Below are 19,890 nucleotides of genomic sequence, written 5' to 3'. Positions count from 1 at the left end.
TTGGATAAATGGACGGTAAGATGGATAGAAAGATGGCTAGAAGGCTGGGCCCAGCGGGTAGTGATCAATTGCTCGATGTCAGGATGGCGGTCGGTTTCTAGCGGAGTGCCCCAAGGTTCAGTTCTAGGACCGGTTTTGTTCAATATCTTTATTAATGACCTGGATGAGGGGACGGATTGCACCCTCAGCAAGTTTGCGGATGACACTAAGCTAGGGGGAGAGGTAGATACGCTTGAGGGCAGAGATAGGGTCCAGAGTGACTTAGAAAATTGGCGGATTGGGCCACAAGAAATCTGATGAGGTTCAACAAGGACAAGTGCAGAGTCCTGCACTTGGGACGGAAGAATCCCAAGCATATTTACAGGCTGGGGACCAATCAGCTAAGTAGTAGTTCTGCAGAAAAGGACCTGGGGGTTACAGTGGATGAGAAGCTGGATATGAGTCAACAGTGTGCACTTGTAGCCAAGAAGACTAATGGCATATTAGGTTGCATGAAGAGGAGCATTGCCAGCAGATCCAGAGATGTCCTTATTCCCCTTTATTCAGCTCTGGTGAGGCCACATCTAGAGTATTGTGTCCAGTTCTGGGCCCCCCACTACAAAAAGGATGTAGACGCATTGGAGAGGGTCCAGCAGAGGGCGACCAAAATGATTAGGGAGCTGGAGCATATGACTTATGAGGAGAGGCTGAGGGACTTGGGTCTGTTTAGTCTGCAGGAGCGAAGAGTGAGGGGGGAATTGATAGCAACCTGCAACTTCCTGAAGGGAGGTTCCAAAGAGGCTGGAGAGAGGATGTTCTCAGTAGTGACAGATGACAGAACAAGGAGCAATGGTCTCAAGTTGTGGTGGGAGAGGTCCAGGTTGGATATTAGGAAAACTATTTCACTAGGAGGGCAGTAAAGCACTGGAACGGGTTACCTAAGGAAGTAGTGGAGTCTCCATCCCTAGAGGAGTTTAAGTCTCAGCTTGACAAAGCCCTGGCCGGGTTGATTTAGTTGGGATTGGTCCTGCCTAGAGCAGGGGTCTGGACTTGATGACCTTCTATGGTTCTATGATTCTACATTGGATAGATGGAAAGAGCCACCTTTTGAGACTGGTACCAAGGCAAAGTCCCTGGTCTGAAGACTTAGTTGGAAAAGGAAGGAAGAAAGAAAAAAACCATCTCAAACCCTAAGAAGCTCAGACATTAGTTTGACATCCCTAAAGAAGGAAAACAATAAATCCTGAGAGACGAGCTAAACTTTTCCCTCCTTACACGTTATAAGAAGTCTGTTTTTTGAGGAAGAACGGCTCTTACACAAGAGGGGGTTTTGCAAAACAAGGGCTGCTCGTTAATTATGCAAATGGAGCGCAGCGATATTCCACGCCAAGCTTCATTTGCATAAGCTTTTCCTCAAGAAGGCTACATTGTAGATGTAGCCTCAGTCTCAGCTACTTCCTGTCCTGCCCGTGATTCCTGCCGGTTGGGAGGCAGCGCCACACGCTGCCGGGTGGGGAAGGCAGAGGGCGTTTCCATGAGGGCCCTGCACTCCGTCCTTTCCGCGCGGACACTGTGGGCTACTAGAGCCGCTGGGCCCATCTGCTCAGGCCCAGGATGGAGGATGGAACATGGGGCATGTTCTCCAGTCACCCCTCTGCTGCCCTCCACAAGGGATCTGCAGGGCTCTGCCGGTTTATCAGCCAAAGGCAGGTCTCCTGAGTGCAGGGGCCGTGAGTTACAGGGGCCTGTGGTGCCCAGGGGACGGGGGAACCCTTGGCACCGGGCGAGGCTGCTCAATCAAAGGTCTCAGCAGGCTCCTCCATGCTCACTAGGCCCTGCCAGCCCCCAGGGAGCGAGTGTCCCAGGGCAGCTGCCCAGTGGAAATGCTCAGTCCCTACAGGCTCTGCCCCTGTTCATTGCAGACCCTCGGGGAGCCCCCTGCCTCAGCCCAGCCCACAGCCCTGCTGCTGGCAGCCGTGAAGGCTCTGACGGCCCCCGCCCTGGAGAGCTTTCGGGCGGCGGAGGAGGCGCTGAGAGCCACCGTGTCCCAGCACAGCGCCCGCATGGAGCGAGTAAGAGACGCCCGGCGAGGGGCAGGGGCGTGTGGGGAGAGGGGCTGGGAGAACTGGCTCTGAGGAAACCGGCCCTGGGGCACAGGGTCCCGGTCTGGCAGGTCGGCTCAGCCCCTTTCCATTCGGTGCTGGGGTGGGCAGGTGTTTCCAGAGTTCTGTGCGCTGGAGCTTGGACACGTCCCTGGGGCCAGCCCAGCCCCACAGCAGGTGGGTCACAGCCCCACCCTGGAGCGCGGCACTGACAGAGTCTGCCGAGGGGTCGCCACGCTGGGCTCCCGGAGCGGACGGGGTTTCCTCACGTGCCCTGCAGGGCCCTCGTGTGACCCACCGGTGCAGCAGGAACCATTTGGCTTTGCACTTTGCCCCGGTGCCTGTGACGTGTGATCCTGCTGCCCGGCCCCACCGGCTCCGGTGCCCCCCCCAGAAATTAGACTGGTGCAGGGAGGGCTCTGCCCGAGTCCATTTCTACAGCCCCTTCCTAGGAGGTGTGAGCATCAGTCACTGCCCTGATCAGTTGAGCTCCATCGCCCTCTGGGGAGGCAGGAATTCTACCCGCGTGACACGGGGACCTGGGACCAAGAGCGGCTCATTGACTTGGTGACGTTCCTGCCCTTCTCCGAGCGCCGTCTGCCAGGAGGGGTGACCTGGCAGGAGGCCGCTCTTGGGCAATCCCCCCCCTCAGCTTTCTGGCTGCCTCCAGGTGGGAGACGTCGTGGGAGAGATTTTCACCTGGCTGGACGACGTCGAGGACCCCAGAGCCAGAAGAGCCGCGCTGGGAACCATCGCCCTGCTGGCTCGCGCCCACCCCCGGGACGTGGTTCCAGCCTGTGTGGCCCACGCGCTGCCATGGGAGAGGTAGGGAGAGGCTGTTATCACCTCAGCCTGATTGCCCCTCCCTCCTCCTCCAGGGCAGAGCGCGGGAAAGGCCTGGCAGGCCACAGCGATGGAGCAAGCTCCCTGCTGGGCACGGGGCTGTCCCTGCCTCCTGAGGGGAGATGCCCAGGCCCAGCCCCTTGGAAACCAGCCCCTCCCCCTTCCCTGCCCAGAGTGCAGACGTGACAGGTCCCTGGAGAGTTCCAGCAGGCTCCTGATTTCTGTGGTCACCCCCCTTCCCGCCAGCTCCACCAGAGGGGCAGGACCAGGCTCTGGGGAGCATCCCTGGGCCGTGACTCCAGCGTAAATGTCACCGAGCAGCCTTTGGTGCAGGCTGGGCTGGGTGGTGTCACGCTGTGCGCAGCCCCAGGGCAGTTACTGGAAGCAGCGGCACAGGCTGCAGGAGCAATGAGGCTTCTGGGGAAGGGAATAAATGAAGAGCTCATGGAAGGGACTCACCTGCCTCAGCCTCCCAGCCCCCGGGCGTCTCCTCTAAGGGCCCCCTTTCCCGCCGGCCTTCCCAGCCTCTCCCTGGGGACACAAGGGGGGGGCAAGCAGGGACGCTCTGATTTCGGTTTCTGACCTTGCAGAGGTGCCAGGGAGCTGTGGAAGGCCTTGGGGGAAGAAGCACAGCTCTCCCGGCACGTGCTGCACCAGCTGCTGGACAAGCTCCGGAAGAGCCACCGGGAGGAGAGGAGCCGCAGCGTGTCTCTGGCCGTAAGTGAGACTGGCGCTGTCACGTAGCGAACTCGCCACCGAACACGGAGGCCCCTCACTTGGAGCTCAACCCCGTGTGCGTCCCAATGCTCCAAATCAACCCTGCAGCTCCCTGCACACAGGGCTTAACTCCCTGTGCTCCAAATCAACAGGGCAGCTCCCTTCACACAGGCCTAGCAGCCAGAGGTGTGTTAGAACTCCTGGTGGGATTGGTGTGGAGGGGCAGGGGGACCCAGGCCACCCTCTCCACCGGGTCCCAGTGCACCCTGTCAGCGTTGGAGTGGGGCACCACTAGCTGGGTGGGGAATCCAGCCGAAAGACGCCAAGCACCCGGGGTTCAACTACCCGCCCTGGGCTGCTTCCTGCCAGCTTCTCTCCCATTCTGAGCGCCGTCTCTTTCCTCCAAACCGGGGCTTCTGCTGCGGTTCCCTGCTGACTGGTGACGGCGTCCGGGTGCACATGCGCTTCTCCTCGGGAGCCCCAGCGGCACCTCTGCCCCCGTAGGTGTCTGCCCTTTCTGAGCTGCTCCACCGGCCTTTCTAGCTACCTCCAGCTGGAGCCCGCCCAGCACGCCTGTGGGGGTGCGACCTTCTCTGCTAGGCAGCCAGGCTTCACCTCTGCAGCCCCAGTGCAGGGTCGGGACACCACGTGCCAGGGCTGATCTCCACCCTGAGCACAGAACGTAGGGACCTGCAAGAAAACTTAAAAAAATGAAGCCTGGTCTTTGCAGTCGCTGCTTACAAAACTCCCCAGAGTCACAAATTTACTAACTTTGGGGGGAGCTTCCACCATCAAATGACTTATCCTTAAACACAGAGACCTTCCCTTGCTGGGAGTTTTAACCCAATAAGAACAGTTGGAGGGTGAGTTTGTCAGAGGCTCGAGTGTGTGTTAAAACTACGGATGCGTTTCTTGTTATTTGACATTTGTAATTCACTTTGCTCTGCCCTTTCTCACTTGCAAACACGTAAATCCCACAGCTTGTGCTTAATAAAATCACTTTTGTTCACTGTCAAGCGTTGTGTAAACAGTTGTGACCTCAGACCACAATAGACTCAATGTCTGTATAGCTCTGGGGGCGGGGGAGGGTCTCTGCTCTGTGCCTCGGCTGGGGGAGACCAGGAGACCTGGCCCAGCAGGACAGTGTAGCGAGAAGCTCTTGAGTGCCAAGAAGCGAGTGTCAGCGGCTTTGCCAGCGCTCTGGGAAACGCCCCCAAGGAGTCTTCTGTGATCGCGCCCGTGACACGGATCCTGCCGGGGGCAGGCAGGAATGGGCGCAGCGACACCGCCCAGTGCCCCTCGCTGAAACTGTCTCCCTGCTTGAGGACTACGTGGCCTCAGAGGAGCCAGGGAAGCCAGACCCCAAGCCGGGGCATCTGAGAGAGTCAAAGAAGCAGCACGGTCGGGGTCCCTCTAACTGGGGCAGGAGGATTTGAACCCGACCCGGCAGAAGTTCCCATTGACCCTGGTGAAGTAGTTTGGGATCTTGGGGGGATGTTCTCCAAGAGCAAAGGAGTGACCCAACCCTCCAAGGCCTGGCAGCAAGGGGCAGACACAAGCCAGGGAGATGGTCAACCTCAGTGCTGGCTCCAGGGTCCCGGTTTGAGATCAGCAAGGACCTTCTTAATCGCCGGGTCCAGCACCCACTGACCAAGACCGATATCTGCCAACTACTGCTCCTGTGACTGCTCTGCCAGGAGTTGTTGTGCCTGGGACGTGCAGTGCCCTGGGCCAGACCCTTCGGGAGAGAGAAAACTCTACAGAGAGTAGCCCGGCAGGTTTTCTGGCTGGGGAGGAAGCACGTGCCCCGAGTGCCAGAAAAGCAGCCCAATAGTGATCAATGCAGGACCACTGATGCCCTTATCCCTGGCAGGGACACCTTGTGAGAAGATTGGCTTAGATCTGGTGGAACCCTTCTAGAAGAGCAGGATGGACCATTAGTCCACCTCCGTGCTAGTGGGCTACACCGAGATCTTTTATAGGGGGAAAGGCAGTACGCCGCATCGATTGAGAATACAACAGTTGCTTATGCTTTTCAAACAGACACAAAACATCATGCATACACAGTTCTGCCAGATGATATAGTTACCAGTCCAGAGTCTGTGTCAATCTAGTGGCCAGGTAGATTGAGCACAGGGGGGAGCAGGGCCTTGTCGGTCGATCGATCCGATACTCCTCTCCAGATAGTGTGGCAGACGAACGCAAAGTTCCATAGCAAAGCACCCTGCTTTATATATTCCTTCTTCTTGTTAAAATCCATGGATCTCGCTCTGTCCGCTTGTGACCGGAATGTTATCTTTTGATGTGAGTGTTCCCAGAACATCTCTCGAAGGTTCATCCTGTTGTCAATCGTCCTTTCGGGTGGCTTGCTCCGCTCTAAGGCTCATCAATCTGCCAATTATTCAATCTTCTCATGAGTAGGGGTACGCATTGGTGGTTATAGATGACTCCTCTGCAGTCAGGTTGTCTCATCCTCAGGACTTCGCTCACACTCGCTCAACCCCCTCCTTTGACCATCTGGTTCTAAAGCCATATAACTTTGCATCTTATCTCAACACATTCACACTTCTTACATGCACAAGTCTCCGGGGTTACAGAACTGCATGAAAAAGCAAAACCATTGTAAATTAAACAATTACAGCTTGGCCTTCAACATTCGCAGAATTCCTCTAATCTTACTAACACAGCCAAAATACCCAGAACTGGTTTTCTACTTCGGAACAAAGAAAATAGACCTTCAACTGAAAGGACTTGATTTGTAAACTATTAAATGTATATTAATATATATATATGCCTTATATTGCTATATTACTGCTACGTTACTATACCTAAAATAAGAAATAAAAAAGAAAAAAACTCAATCCTAACAACGCTACCCGGTGCCCCAGAGAGTCCCCCCACGAGCTGTTATTGCCAACGAACTCCTGAAGGTGCTTGCGAGGGTCGGGCTGCTGTGAGAGACGTTTAATGGACCAAGGGCCTAATGTGACCTGAAAACTCATGGCAGAACTATGCTGCTTCTCGAACATTCACACCCCTAGAGCCTCGGTCTGCCCCCACAGACAGGTGGGTGAGAAGAGGGATTCAACGAGACACAAAACTGCCGTGGAAGTTCATGGAAGATGATCCTCGACACAAGGATAAGTTGCTACCTTGGGCCCAGAACACACAAGCAGCCCAGCACGATGGGGGAGTGAAAACGAGGACCTGCAAACCGGGACCTGCTGGAAAGCCAGTCGCTGGGAGCAACGTGGGGTCTGGACTGAAACTGCATCGACCTCCCGGCATCGCCCCGGCTCCCTGCTGCTTGTGGCACTGGAGTTACTCAGGCAGCAGAGGGATCGTGGGATGCCCTGTACATGCGCCTAGAAGTTTGGGTCTCCTCATGATGGTGTCGCCCCCTCCGGTCAGGCCTGGGAAGGCGAAGGGCGAGGGCTAGGCCATGGAGAGAGATAATGGAGAATAATGTCAGCTGGACTCTTCTGATCTTTCCAAGAGGTTCCCTTCTGTGCCCATTCTAGCAATGGAAGACAGGTCGGGGGCCATCACATCTCCCCTCCCCCCTGAGGAACTAACCCTCCTTCCTCAGAAGCCACAAGGATGTGAGAAACGGCACCAGCATGACAGCAAAATGCCATGGGAGCGGATGGGAGGTGGGGTCAGCTCAGTGACTTTTCTGTCTCGTTCTGACTCCAGGCTATGGACACGCTCTATGAGATCTTTTTCCTGTGGGGATACCGAGAAGCCATCTTGCAAATGTTTCCTCACTTGCTCTTCCTCTGCGTCAGGCAGGTGCAGCATGTGCTGGACCTGCGCCTGCCAGGGACCTGGACGGCCAGCCAGAAATCCAGCCCTGAGGGATCCAGCCGCCTCAGCCCCTTGAGGTAACGGCAGAAAGGAAGGGGAAGAACAGATTTGATCTGCTGCACCCGCAGGTCACACACGGCCCCTGCGGAGCCCAGGCGCAGTTCTGGGCAGGTCTGTCTGGGGGGAGCGGTGCTGGGCACCCGTGTGCTTGTGAGTCACGCTTGCTCCTCTGACCCCGCCCACAGGCCGGCTCCTTCCCAGCACAGGCAGGGACCACGTCGGTACCTCCCCATGCGCCACCTGCAGCACTGGGGCCCAGCCCAGCAGGGGGGCCGTGTCACAGGCAGGCAGGAGCAAGAGGGACCATGAAGCTGATTCCGTGTGGACTCCCCTGGGGGGAGCCGGGGAGCCCGAAGGCACCTCAGCTGCTGCAAACGGGCAGAGTTTTGCTCCCTCGCACCAACTAAGGATCTGGCCCATGTGCCCAGTGACCTGGTGCCGGCCCCAGCGAAGAGTCGGGTGTTGGACCATTGGGAGCGAGGGCACCGAGCATCTGCAGAAGCTGCAGTGTCGCCACCTGCCAAAACCTCAGTGAGCCCCGACAGGGTGCTGGGTCCATCCCGGGGAAAACCGGCTACTGCTGACCATGCCTTGTGCCCCAGGCCTTGAGCGGGTTGGGCTGCAGTAGATTTCTGACACCAGGATTTTTTTTTCTTTTTGAGTTTAGCACGTCCCTGGAGGCCGTGAAGACCCTCTTTTCCATGCCCAGATACTGGAAGGAATTTGCCAGTATCCAGTTACAGCAGGGCTGGGAAATGATCGCCTCCCGCCATCACTTCTCCCGAGGGGTGGGCTTGATCGCAAGGTAGGAGTCTCAAGTTTCCTCTTCCTGCGGCCTGTCTGGGCAATGGGAGTTGGGCGGGAGATCCTCCTCTGCCCCAGCCGGCCCTCTCAGCCCCGCAATGGGGGAGGGACTGTCTCTCCCTTTGGTAATCCCGGGGACTCTCCCTTTGCTCTTCCAGAACCATGGTCGAGCACCGGAACCCACAGGTCCCTGTGGTTCTCAGAGAGGCCATCGCCATCGTGCAGAGTCGGGAGGAGGAGGAGGCGCTGAGAGAAATCGCCCTGACTTTCTGCACCGAGGTGAGAGTCCGGAGCGGCCTGGCACATGTGGGCTTGTGCAGAGCAGCTCAGACCCCTCCTGGGCCAATAGGGGCTGGGGCCCATGGCCAGCGGTTCAGCAATCTCACAGCCAGCCAGCTCCTCTGCCCACGCAGATACTAGCGGGACTGGGCAGAGTGGAGGGGGGCAGGGTGAGATTGCTCCTGGCTGCATGCACCTCCCTGGGACATGTGACAAGAGGAGATGTTTCTCCAGCACCCCAAGCCCGGGCCTCTCTCCTCGCCTTCCCCTGGGGTTTCTTTTTCCTCTGCCACAGCGCTCTGCCCAGGACGCTTAGCGGTCCCCAGAGAGTCCTCTGTCCCTGGAGTTCATTAGGCACTTGTGGATTAGTTGCCCTTCTAGGAATGGACCATTTCAAACACCAGCCACTGGCTCCTTCACTCCAGAGATTTTGTGCAGCAGAAAGTGGCCAGTTGGCAAAGATGATGGAGCAGGCACAGACCAAAGGCAGATTTCTGCTCCTTAGCCTGACGCTGATTTTCTCTTTCCAATTCTCCAGAGTCCTTCCATCCTCAGCACTGTCACCAAATCAGACCTCCAGGAACACCTGATGGAATGGACCCAAGACAACAACCCTGCGATACGGAGGCTCTGTCTGCGAGGCCTGGCCAGTGTTCTCTTCTGGCCGGGGAAGGTGAGGGGCCTGGCTTGCCCGGCTGGGGGATAACCGACACATCACTGTTGCAAGCCCTGCTTTATGTTTGCACCAAATCTTGGAGCACGTGGGCCATGTAAGATGTCGGTGCAAAGTTTCAGAGGGAGAGTCTCAGGGCTTGCTGGGGTATCCAGTGTGGGGAACAGCAGTGCTCTGTGTGGCTGGTTTGGTGCCTCAGAGGGAGGGCCCCAGTCGTGGGCTGGAAGTCGCCCTGTCTCTGAGGAGTTTGCCTTTGACTTGCCTCTCAGCGGTGCCCCAGGGAGCCCCGATCTGACACCAGGGGACCGAGGAAGCCTGTGGTGCTCCCAGCGCCAAAGATCCTGGGGTGCGATACTGAGCAAACCAGGCGCGAGGGGGTGTCCCTGCTCCCAGGCAGAGCATGGTCAGTGTAGGTGGTGGGGAGGCAAGGGCGGGTGAGACTGCTGCGGGGCCCCGGGCAGCGAAATTTCACGGGGCCCCTCCTTTGACTCGGTGCATGCACGGGGCCTCGGGAAGCCTAAATCCGCTGCTGTGGGGCGGGGAAGGAGACTCAGGTCGTCGCTCAGGGCAGTGGGGGGAGGAGACTCGGGCAACAAAGCCCAAACTTGGCAAGGGCAGAGGAGTCGGGGGGCGGGGTCAGAGCTCGGTGGGCGGGGCCTGGAGCGGCTCTCGGCAGGCGACAGGGCAGGCTCTGCTCAAGGGCCAGGGGTGCAAAGCACCTGGCGGAGCGGCAGGAGAAGGACTTTCTCCCCTGCTGGGGGCTGGGCCATCCCTGGGGTCTGGCCGATGGGGAGGGAGGGTCCAGCCCCTGCCCCAGGCTGCGTCCCAGGACAGTGGGGAGCTGCCTTCTGCATTCCCACAGGGGCAGTTGTTACGGGCCCAGCTGCCCGGGACCATCGCCATGTTCTGCGCCACGGACGCAAGGACTGTCCTGGAGGCCATGACGGAGGCGGCAGATGCCATCTACCTGCTCGCCGGGGAGGGGCTTGGCTCCATCTCCCAGGACATGTCAGCCAGCCTGCGCCCGCTCATTGACCACGTAAGGCTGGGAACCCCGGAGAAGCACATTCCCCCTCCCTCCTCTCCCTGCCGCCCTGCTATGTCCCTGCCCAGCCCCTTCCCCCCTCAGGCCGGCCACGCAGCACCCAAGGGGGCCCCTGCCAAGGGTGGGGTGTCTCCGACGCAGCCCCCTCCCTGGCAGAGCCCTTCTGGGCCAACCTGAGCACCAAGCTCCTAGCCCTGCTGCAGCCTCCCCCCCAAACCTCCTGTGCCCAGATCCTCCCCCGCCTGCTGCTGCTCCCCAAGGGGGCAGGCGTGAGCGCCAGGCCCCAGGGCCCCGGGAGGGGAGCCCAGAGCAGCCTCTGTGGCCAGGGACACGGCCCGGCTCTCACCGGCTTCCCTGCCCCCGCGTGTCCTTGCCAGGAGAGGGGCAGTGTCCGCTCAGCCGCCATTTCCCTGCTGGGCACCATGCTGAGCGGGGTGAAGGACCCAGACAAACTGGCCATGCAGCAGGAACTCACCAGCTGCCTGCTCCCGCTGCTGCTCCACCTGGCAGACGAGGAGCAGAGCGTGATCCTGGTAAGTGCCGCGCTCGGTATTTCCAGAGAGCAAAGCGCCAGAGTCCCCTGGGCCCCACCCGTCTCCAGAGCCCCTGCCCAGCCAGGGCCACTGGGGACGTGCAGGGGCCACAGGGGAGGGCCCCTGGGCTCAGACCCTTTGGGGTCCCAGAGCGGCCTGGTGCTGCCGTTGCCGTCTCTGCGCAGAAGGGCTGAGCTGTGGAGATCCCGTCCGGCTCTCGCCAGCCAGTTCTCAGCCCCTCCCCTGAGCAGCCTCCCTTTGGGAACAAGGGGCAGGAACCTCCCCTGGCAGCGAGAGCAGGAGCCCAAGGAGCAGGGAGGAGGGGACGTGCCCCAGACGCTCCCTCTCTCAGCGAGGCCCCTCGCTCTCCCCTTGTGCTGCAGAGCTGCAAAGTGACCCTCTTCCGCTGCGCCGTGTTCCTCGGCTGGGCCAATCCGAAGAGTCTCTTCTGCAGCCTGGCCTGGGACGGCTCCTCGCAGCTCTTGCCGTGCGTCGGGAAGTGCCTGGTAGGTGTGTTCCTTGGGCCCGCAGAGCAGTGAGTGGGGAGCTCAGGGAGACCTTTCTAGCCCCACCCCCCGAGCACCCAGGGGGTTCTCCACCCCGCTCGTCACGCAGGGACATCAGAGGCAGCCCCTCCTAGAAGGGCTCCCGTGGGGTCCTGCCCCTTTTGCTTGTGGGGTGGGCACAGCGGCTGTGCACCCTGCTCCTGCCCTCCACTCCCCTGCTGCCCTGCAGGCCCTGTGGGGTTAGGACACTGGGACTGCTGGGCACCCTCTGCATCCGGCCCTTCCGAGAGGGGCAGCTCCATCGTCTGGGCTCCTACTGGCTCTTGCCCTGCCCTCCCTCTGAGCTTCAGCAGCCCTGGCCTGCCCGCTGTGGGCAGATCACGTCGTCTGCACTGAGCATTTCTCCCTGCTCTGTTCCTAGATGGAGAATAACGAGAGGAACATCCCCAGGCTCCTGTTCCAGGCTTTAAAGTATCTGGAAAGCTCCCAGCCGTCCATCCGACATTCTGCAGCCCTGTTCATCGGTAAGCAGAGCAAACCCACGTGAGCTTTTCCCGTGCTTCCTTCAAAGCTCTTTTTCCACTTCCCACTCCGTTCTCTGGGACCAGGGGGAATTTTCACTAGTTTCATTGAACAATCAGTTCAATAGGTTATGATGTTATCACAAACATGCGCTGCCCATCCCGACAGTCTCATCCAATCGCATTAATGGCTCTAGTCTCTCCAGCCTAACCAGCATCTCTTCCTCCTTGTCAGTTCTGGGCTTTCATTGTCTGTCATCCCGCTGAGACACATGGGCACAGACAGACATAGCCCGGATCCGATATGTTTTGTTCTCTGCTTGTGTGGTGGTGAGCCTGGGCCAGGCAGAACTCAGCTTTCCCAAAGGTCCCCCCTGCTATACGTCTTTCAGTGGGCTTACAGCCAAATTAAGTGTCTCCCAAGCACAATTTAGCTTTTTGGGTCACTTGGCTTAAGAGCTGCATCACAATGCCAGTGGGAGGGGGGAAGAGGAGAGCTCCCTGCAGAAGTCGTAAGGACACTGCACATTTAGCATTCTGGGGACACGTCTGTTTGAATTAATAAAAAATGAACATGAACCGAAAGGGGTTTCAGGACAAGAATCAGCCAGCAACTCAGGAGCCTCCTGCAACTGCAAATGTGTAACATGGATATAACATGGAAGAGTTAGTTGAATAAAATATCAGCCCTATTGTGTTTTTGTGTATGATTTAGTCCTTCCCATCCCTAACATGCTGCTTCAAGGTCTGCAGCTTAACACTGGTGATCATGTGCTATTTCCTAAATTAACAGAAGTCAGGTTATCTACCAGAATGACACACAGGGTGCTCTCTTAGCTGGTGTAAAATGCTACTCCCAGCTATAAATTACGATGTGTCACTGAGGAGATTTGCACTAGTGTTTGAAGAAATTTGAAAAGTAATACCAGTGGGAAACTTGATTTAAATCAACGCACCCTGCCTGACAAGCACCAGAATCCGACAGCGGGGATCTGCGTGTGCCAGAATTCACATTTACTGCAAGCTGGAGGGAGCCACTTTGCCATTTGGTCTCTTCCAACTTCTCCTGCCCACAACTTTTTGGCCACATCTCCAGGAAACCAGCAAGATGTAATTTCAGTCTCCTTTGCAATCGGCCTTTCAGTGACTTCTGGGGTCGGATGCTTTCTCCCATGTGCTTCGTGCCACATCGAAGGGCCGGGTATTGAATTTCCCATGGCTGTCTTGTGGGAATGGCTGAATCTTTAGCAATTTTCAGGGATGATGTTGAAAAGTCCTGAGCTCCGGGGTATTCCTGGTCTGTTTAGGAGAGACCATCCACCATTTCGTCTACCTGTTGGCGGAGACAGTGAGTGCAGATGGCATCTTCCACCTGTGTGAAGGTAAGGAAACAGCTCTGGGCGTTCGGGCATCTGTGGGCAGTATGAGGCCTGAACACAGCTGCCCCAGTGTCTGTCTCTGTCTGGGGACAGTGCTTAAGGGGGAAGAATGGTCTTGCTGGTCAATGTAAGAATGGGAGTCAGGAGATTTGAGCCACCAGGAGCAACTCTGTGCCTCACCTTCCCCACCTGTAAAATGGGGATAAGAACACAAAAGCTCTCAAGGGAGGCCGCCCAGAACTGAAGATGACTAGTCAGTAGGAGGAGGAGAAGGATTCTTACCCTCTGTCACAAAAAGTTCCACCACCTGCTCCCCTCCACTAGAGAGGCTGTAGGCCAGGGACCTTCACCCAGAGTTGGGTTCTTGGCTCCTAGGCCATCCCGTGCGGGCCCCCAGGAAACACCTTTCCCTGCCACCTCTGGAGCACTGAAGGTGGCACAATTGCACAAAGGATTCGGTAGAAGTTAGGAGCCAAAGCCCCTTTGTTGCTCTGCACCTAAATGCCAGAGTTACGGTTGCTGTCGTGTTCCCGTGGCAAAGGCCATTCGGAAGCAAAGATTTCCCAGCCACCTGTGACAGCAGCTCTGTGAGTTTTCCAAGCCATTTCCTCTTTCTTTCAGCTTTCCAGGAAGTGCCTTTAAGATCAGACAGGACCACAGCGATCGTCCTGAATGAACATTTTAAATGGCTGCAGAAGCTTGCGAACCTCGTGTGGGGTGCGTTTTGATTAGGGAGCGGCACCGACACAGAAGGACTCTTCATCCTGCCACGGTACGTACAACACACGGGAGCAGCTCTTTGGAGCCGGGGCTGGGCCGTGGGGTGGGTATTCACAAGGGACATCAGCTTCCGTAGCAGAGTCCAGCCCAGAGACACCTGGGAAGACGTTCCGAGACTCTCGCAAAGCCAGGGCCCTGGGCAGCCAATGGGGGTATGTCTACACCACAGCGCTAATTCGAACTAACGCATCCAGACTAAAAAACTAGTTCGAATTCGCGTTTTGCTAATTCGAACTAGCATGTCCACATTAAGTGGACCCTGAACCGCGGTTAAGGCTGGCTGGAAGCAGTGCCGGCAGGGCATCAGATGAGGACTTAGAGCATGGAGCTGCTGTCACAGGCTAGCCAAGGGCTGTGCTTAAAGCGACCCGACCCCCACCCCAGACAGACAGTTCTCAGGGGTGCCCCGCTTGCGAAGCAGTCCTGGCTTGGAGTGCCCGGAGTACCCACACTGGGCACATCACAGCACTCGGCCATCAGCCCGGCTGCACTTGCCGCAGGCTGCCATCTGGGGAGGCGGGCAATTGGGGGGCTGCAGGAGAGCTTCCACACCCAGAAGCCCGCAGAGCCAGCCCAGTCCTCCCCATCGTGGGCTCGTACCCCATTCCTCCCTCACCTCCTTCCACTTACCCTTCCCTAGCCCCCCTTCCTGATGTACAAAATAAAGAAAATGTGTGGTCAAAAATAGAATCTCTCTTTATTGAACAAAACTGGGGGAGACTGGGAAAAGGAGGTGGGAGAGGGAAAGAGAGAGGGTGGGAGAGAGGAGGGCAACTAAAATGATGAGGGGTTTGGAACAGGTCCCATATGAAGAGAGGCTAAAGAGACTGGGACTTCTCAGCTTAGAAAAGAGGAGACTGAGGGGGGATATGATAGAGGTCTATAAAATCATGAGTGGTGTAGAGAGGGTGCATAAAGAAAAGTTCTGCATTAGTTCCCATAATAGAAGGACTAGAGGACACCAAAGGAAAGGAATGGGTAGCAGGCTTCAAACTAGTAACAGAAAGCTGTTCTTCACAAAGCAAAGAGTCAACCTGTGGAACTCCCTGCTGCAGGAGGCTGTGAAGGCTAGAACTAGAACAGAGTTTAAAGAGAAGTGAGATATAGTGATGGAGGTTGGGTCCATGGAGTGGTGGTATTAGCCAGGGGGTAGGAGTGGTGTCCCTGCCCAAAGTTTGTGGAAGGCTGGAGAGGGATGGCACGAGACAAATGGCTTGGTCATTGTCTTCGGTCCATCCCCTCTGGGGTACCTAGTGTTGGCCACTGTCGGCAGACAGGCTACTGGGCTAGATGGACCTTTGGTCTGACCCAGTACGGCCATTGTAAGCTCAGGGCTCAGGGTCGGGAGTCTCAGTGGACCACCTTGATTTTCATGCAAACCTGCTCCTGGGTGGCCAGGCTGGCAGCTCTCCTGCCCAAGCCGGCCACTTTCCTGTGCCTAGTGCGGAGATCGTGGACGAGGTCCACGATGTCTGCACTAGCCCAGGCGGTTGCCCGCCTCTTGCGGTCCAGGGCAAGCTCCCGGGAGCCACCAGCCTGGTCCCGGGAAGAGGGGGAAGGCTGGGGGGCATCGGGTGGGTGGCTCGATCCGTGCCAGGTGCAGGGTCTGCTAGCTGGGTGCTGGCAGGCTTGCACCTGGCACGGGCACCGTAGCCAGCCCGTGGCCCTTTAAGGGGTCCGGGGCCGGGATGGGGGCAATAGAGTTTCCCTGGTGTTGGCCAGAGTGGCCACCAAGGAAACCTGGGGAGGGCTAGCCTCCCACTAGTTTGAATTAAGGGTCTACACAGCCCTTAATTCGAACTAGTAAGTTCGAACTAGGCTTAATCCTCGTGGAATGAGGATTACCTAGTTCGAACTAAGTGCTCCGTTAGTTCAAATTAAATTCGAACTAACGGAGCGCTAGTGTAGCGCCTATGAAAGTTAATTCGAACTAACGTTAGTTCAAACTAACTTTGTAGTGTAGACATACCCATAGATAGTTGGGTTTGTGATGACCGGGAGACCCGTATGGTCACTTGCCTGCCTGGTGCGAAGGTTGCAGATCTCTCGAGGCATCTACATAGACTTATGTGTAGTGCTGGGGAGGAGCTGGTGGTTGTGGTACATGTAGGTACCAATGACATAGGAAAGGGTAGGAGAGATGTCCTGGATGCCAAATTTAGGCTGCTAGAAAAGAGACTGAAATCCAGGACCTCTATGGTGGGATTCTCGGAAATGCTTCCAGTTCCACGCGCAGGGCCAGGTAGGCAGGCAGAGCTTCAGAGTCTCAATGCGTGGATGAGACGATGGTGTAGGGATGAGGGGTTTGGATTTATTAGGAACTGGGGACACTTTTGGGAGAGGGGGAGCCTATACAGGAAGGATGGGCTCCACCTAAACCAGGGTGGAACCAGACTGCTGGCACTAAACCTTAAAAAGGCCGTAGAGCACTTTTTAAACTAAGAGATGGGGGAAAGCCGATTGGTGCGGAGATGCACGTAAATCGGATGGAGACTTCTCTTAGAGGAAAATCCATCGATAGAGATTCTTTAAGCTATAGTCAGAAAGGAGAGGAGGGGAGACGACAAACCATGGGCCAGAGCAGACAAACAACCGCATACAAAGGAATCCAATGCATCAGGGAAGGGCAGACAAATAAGCAGTGGCAAATTTTTAAAGTGCTTCTACACAAATGCTAGGAGTCTGACTAATAAGATGGGTGAACTAGAGTACCTCGTATTAAAGGAGGAGATTGACATAATAGGCATCACTGAAACCTGGTGGAATGAGGAAAATCTGTGGGACACAATCATACCGAGATATAAAATATATAGAAAGGATAAAGCAGGCCGGGTGGGTGGCGGAGGGCACTGTATGTGAAAGATAATGTAGAATCAAATGAAATAAAATATTAAATGAATCAACATGTTCCATAGAATCGCTATGGATAGTAATTCCATGCTCCAATAATAAGAAATTAGCAGTTGGGATATATTACCGACCACCTGACCAGGACAGCGATATTGACATTGAAATGCTGAGGGAGATTAGAGAGGCTACCAAAATAGAGAACTCTACAATAATGGGGGATTTTAATTATCCCCATGTTGACTGGATACATGTTACCTTAGGAAGAGAAGCAGAGAGAAAATTTCTCAATGGCTTAAATGACTGCTTCTTGGAGCAGCTGGTGCAGGAACCCACCAGGGGAGAGGCAATACTTGATTTAGATCTGAGTAGAGTGCAGGATCAGGTCCAGGAGATAACTGTTACAGGACCGACTGGGAATAATGACCATAATTTAATAACATTTAACATGCCTGTGGTGGGAAGAACACCCCAGCAGTCCAACACCCTGGCACTTAATTTCAAAAAGGGGAATTACACAAAAATGAGGAGGTTAGTTAAACAGAAATTAAAAGGCACAGTGACTAGAGCCAAATCCCTGCAAGCTGCATGGAAACTTTTTAAAGACACTATAATAGAGGCCCAACTTAAATGTATACCCCAAATTAAAAAACATAGCAAGAGACAGGTAAGTCTAACTTCAGTACCGGGCAAATTAGTCAAAACAATAGTAAAGAATAAATTTGTGAGGCATGTAGAAGAACATAATTTGTTGGACAAAAGTCAACATGGGTTCTGTAAAGGGAAATCATGTATTACTAATCTATTAGGGTAGATCGACGGAGGCATGTAGATTAGTTTATTCGAAAAAGGGAAATGAAGCCTCGATTAAAATAATCGCGGCTTCATTTAAATTTAAATGGCTGCCGCGCTGAGCCGACAAACAGCTTATCAGCAGTTTGTCGGCAGATCGGGGCAGTCTGGAGGCGCCGTGGTCTACAAGGAAGCCTTTGTCGATCAGCGCAGGTCAACCTGGTTTCACGAGGCATACCTGCGCCGATCGACAAAGGCTTCCTTGTCGACCGCGGCACATCCAAACTGCCCCGATCTGCCGACAAACAGCTGATCAGCAGAGCGGGGCAGCCATTTAAATTTAAATGAAGCCGCGATTATTTTAATCGCGGCTTCCTTTCCCTATGCCGATCTGTCTAATCTACATGCCTCCGTCGACGGCCTTCCCTAGAGAGGGATGGCAAGAGACAAATTGCTTGATCATTGCCTTCGGTCCAGCCTCTTTGGGGCACCTGGTGCTGGTCACTATCGGCAGACAGGCCACTGGGCTAGATGGCCCTTTGGTCTGACCTAGTACAGCCATTCTTATGTTCTTACGGCAAACAACCTTTTCACACTCTTTCCCCCAGGTTATCTGGGTAGACACCATCACAAGACAAACATGGATCCCGTTCAGCAGTAAAGAGCGATGGTCATCACTGCAAACAATTCACAACTTATGTCCAGGGCCTAGCCAGGAGCCGCTAGAGCAAGAAGAACGTGCGGAGGCCATGAACACAGAGGTGAGTGAAACACCTGAGTGGAGATGCTAGCGGCAATCGATTCTTCTGACAGAGAGAAATGCCAGTTCTGGACCCAGGCGACAAGCAGAGACTGGCAGGACTGCAGCTATGGGACAACGACCAGTGGCTGCAAAACTTGTGCATGCATAAGGCGACTTTCATGGAGGTTTCCTTCCCTGAGGTGCAGCAGTGCCAGAATGAGACTGGCTTTGATAGTTGAGAAGCGAGTGGTAATAGCCATGTGGAAGTTAGCAAGGCCAGGCAGCTACCGGTCAGCTGGAAATTAATTCAGAGCGGGGGAATAAGATGGTGGGAGGCTGCTGTGATCCAAGTAGCCAGTGATCCAAGTAGCATCGGAGGCATTGAAATGCCAATTGTGATTCTTAGAAGCCCAGCCTCCTCTTCTTGCTGTGGCCCCTGAAGCAGTACGCAGGCAGCCTGGACATCAGTAGGAAGCAGCTCAGCTATAGGCCGAGCAAATGCAGAATGGTGGTAGAAAGAGCTTTTGGATGTTTAAAGGGAAGGTTTTGCCGTCTATTGACTGGGTTAGACCTCAGTATAAGCAGCATTCTCATTGTTGTAGCAGCCTCCCGTGAGCTCCCTAAAATTTTATGTCAGGGTAGGAGCATATTAAATGTGCTGACCTGTATATTTTACACAGCCCTGTCCCCGATCTGCCATGCACCACAAGCAATAACCATACTGTTGCTGAGAAATCCGGCCCCTCCCATGCCTATACAGGCATGTCAGCCGCTCTGTTTGCTGCCTCAAGATCTGCTCCTGGGTCTTGGTTTCACATTCCATGCACGTTATCCTCTCCTCATGCTCCGCGCATCTTCTGCAGCATCGTTCTCCTCTGCCCATTTAACCGCACCCTGCCCATGCGGGTGGGTTGCATTTGCTCATGGAATGTCATTCTGTTATGTTTTCGCCTTCAGATCTGTTCTAGCTGAACAGTTGGATGAGCCTGGGGAGTGGGCCTCAAGCTCACTGTTGCATCCTCTCCAAGAAAACAAGGGAAGGGCAGACGCTAGAGAAGACACATTGCAGAATGCAGAAGCTAATCTCTGAGCATAAAAGAACATTTGTCCGACACAACAGGCGTGTGTTAGTTACAAGGCAAAAGGCATCCTTTAAGCAGGCTCCATGCAGCAGATACAGCACAGAGGTCTTAAGGGAGCTGCTGGACTTGATATGGTGGTAGGCATGGTAGGGAACAGTTTGGGGCTCGCTCTACTAACTCTGCTTTGAAAACACGGTGGTTGAAGCTCCCATAGCTAGGCAAGGGCCTATGTGTGCAAAGGGGCCCAGAGTGGCATGGAGACAGGGAGGGAGTCTCATGGCCAACACATGTTCAGGCGCAGGAAAGAGTCTGTTCCCCAGAGCTAAGCCCTGTGAAAGCCCCAAAGCTCGGCTCTCTCACCAACAGGTGGAAGATATCACCTCCCCCACCGAGTCTGTC

At 55.4% G+C, this 19,890-nt stretch overlaps 1 protein-coding gene across 1 annotated transcript; it reads left to right on the top strand.

Moving 5' to 3' along the window:
• Positions 1–1,758: 1,758 nt before the first annotated feature.
• On the top strand, positions 1,759–18,328 carry LOC142824438 (maestro heat-like repeat family member 5). Its single transcript, XM_075916389.1, has 10 exons — positions 1,759–2,051; positions 2,752–2,906; positions 3,515–3,641; positions 7,338–7,525; positions 8,176–8,313; positions 8,471–8,591; positions 9,130–9,264; positions 11,770–11,872; positions 13,177–13,251; positions 18,276–18,328. Exons 1-10 carry the CDS (start codon positions 1,863–1,865, stop codon positions 18,326–18,328), a joined length of 1,284 nt encoding a protein of 427 aa, XP_075772504.1. The 5' UTR covers positions 1,759–1,862.
• The last annotated feature ends 1,562 nt before the right edge of the window (positions 18,329–19,890 follow it).

The sequence above is a fragment of the Pelodiscus sinensis genome, unplaced genomic scaffold (assembly GCF_049634645.1).
Source record: "Pelodiscus sinensis isolate JC-2024 unplaced genomic scaffold, ASM4963464v1 ctg35, whole genome shotgun sequence".
NCBI classification, from domain to species: Eukaryota; Metazoa; Chordata; order Testudines; family Trionychidae; genus Pelodiscus; species Pelodiscus sinensis.
The sequence above is the reverse complement of the archived record's forward strand: the minus strand, read 5'-3'. Positions and strand labels throughout refer to the sequence as shown.

Excerpts from the sequence above, each read along its gene's own strand:
- LOC142824438 (XM_075916389.1), top strand. The coding sequence starts at position 1,863 with ATGCTCAGTCCCTACAGGCTCTGCCCCTGTTCATTGCAGACCCTCGGG. Across the intron at positions 2,907-3,514 it reads CACGCGCTGCCATGGGAGAG|AGGTGCCAGGGAGCTGTGGA; the intron begins GTAGGGAGAGGC and ends CTGACCTTGCAG. Across the intron at positions 7,526-8,175 it reads AGCCGCCTCAGCCCCTTGAG|CACGTCCCTGGAGGCCGTGA; the intron begins GTAACGGCAGAA and ends TTTTGAGTTTAG.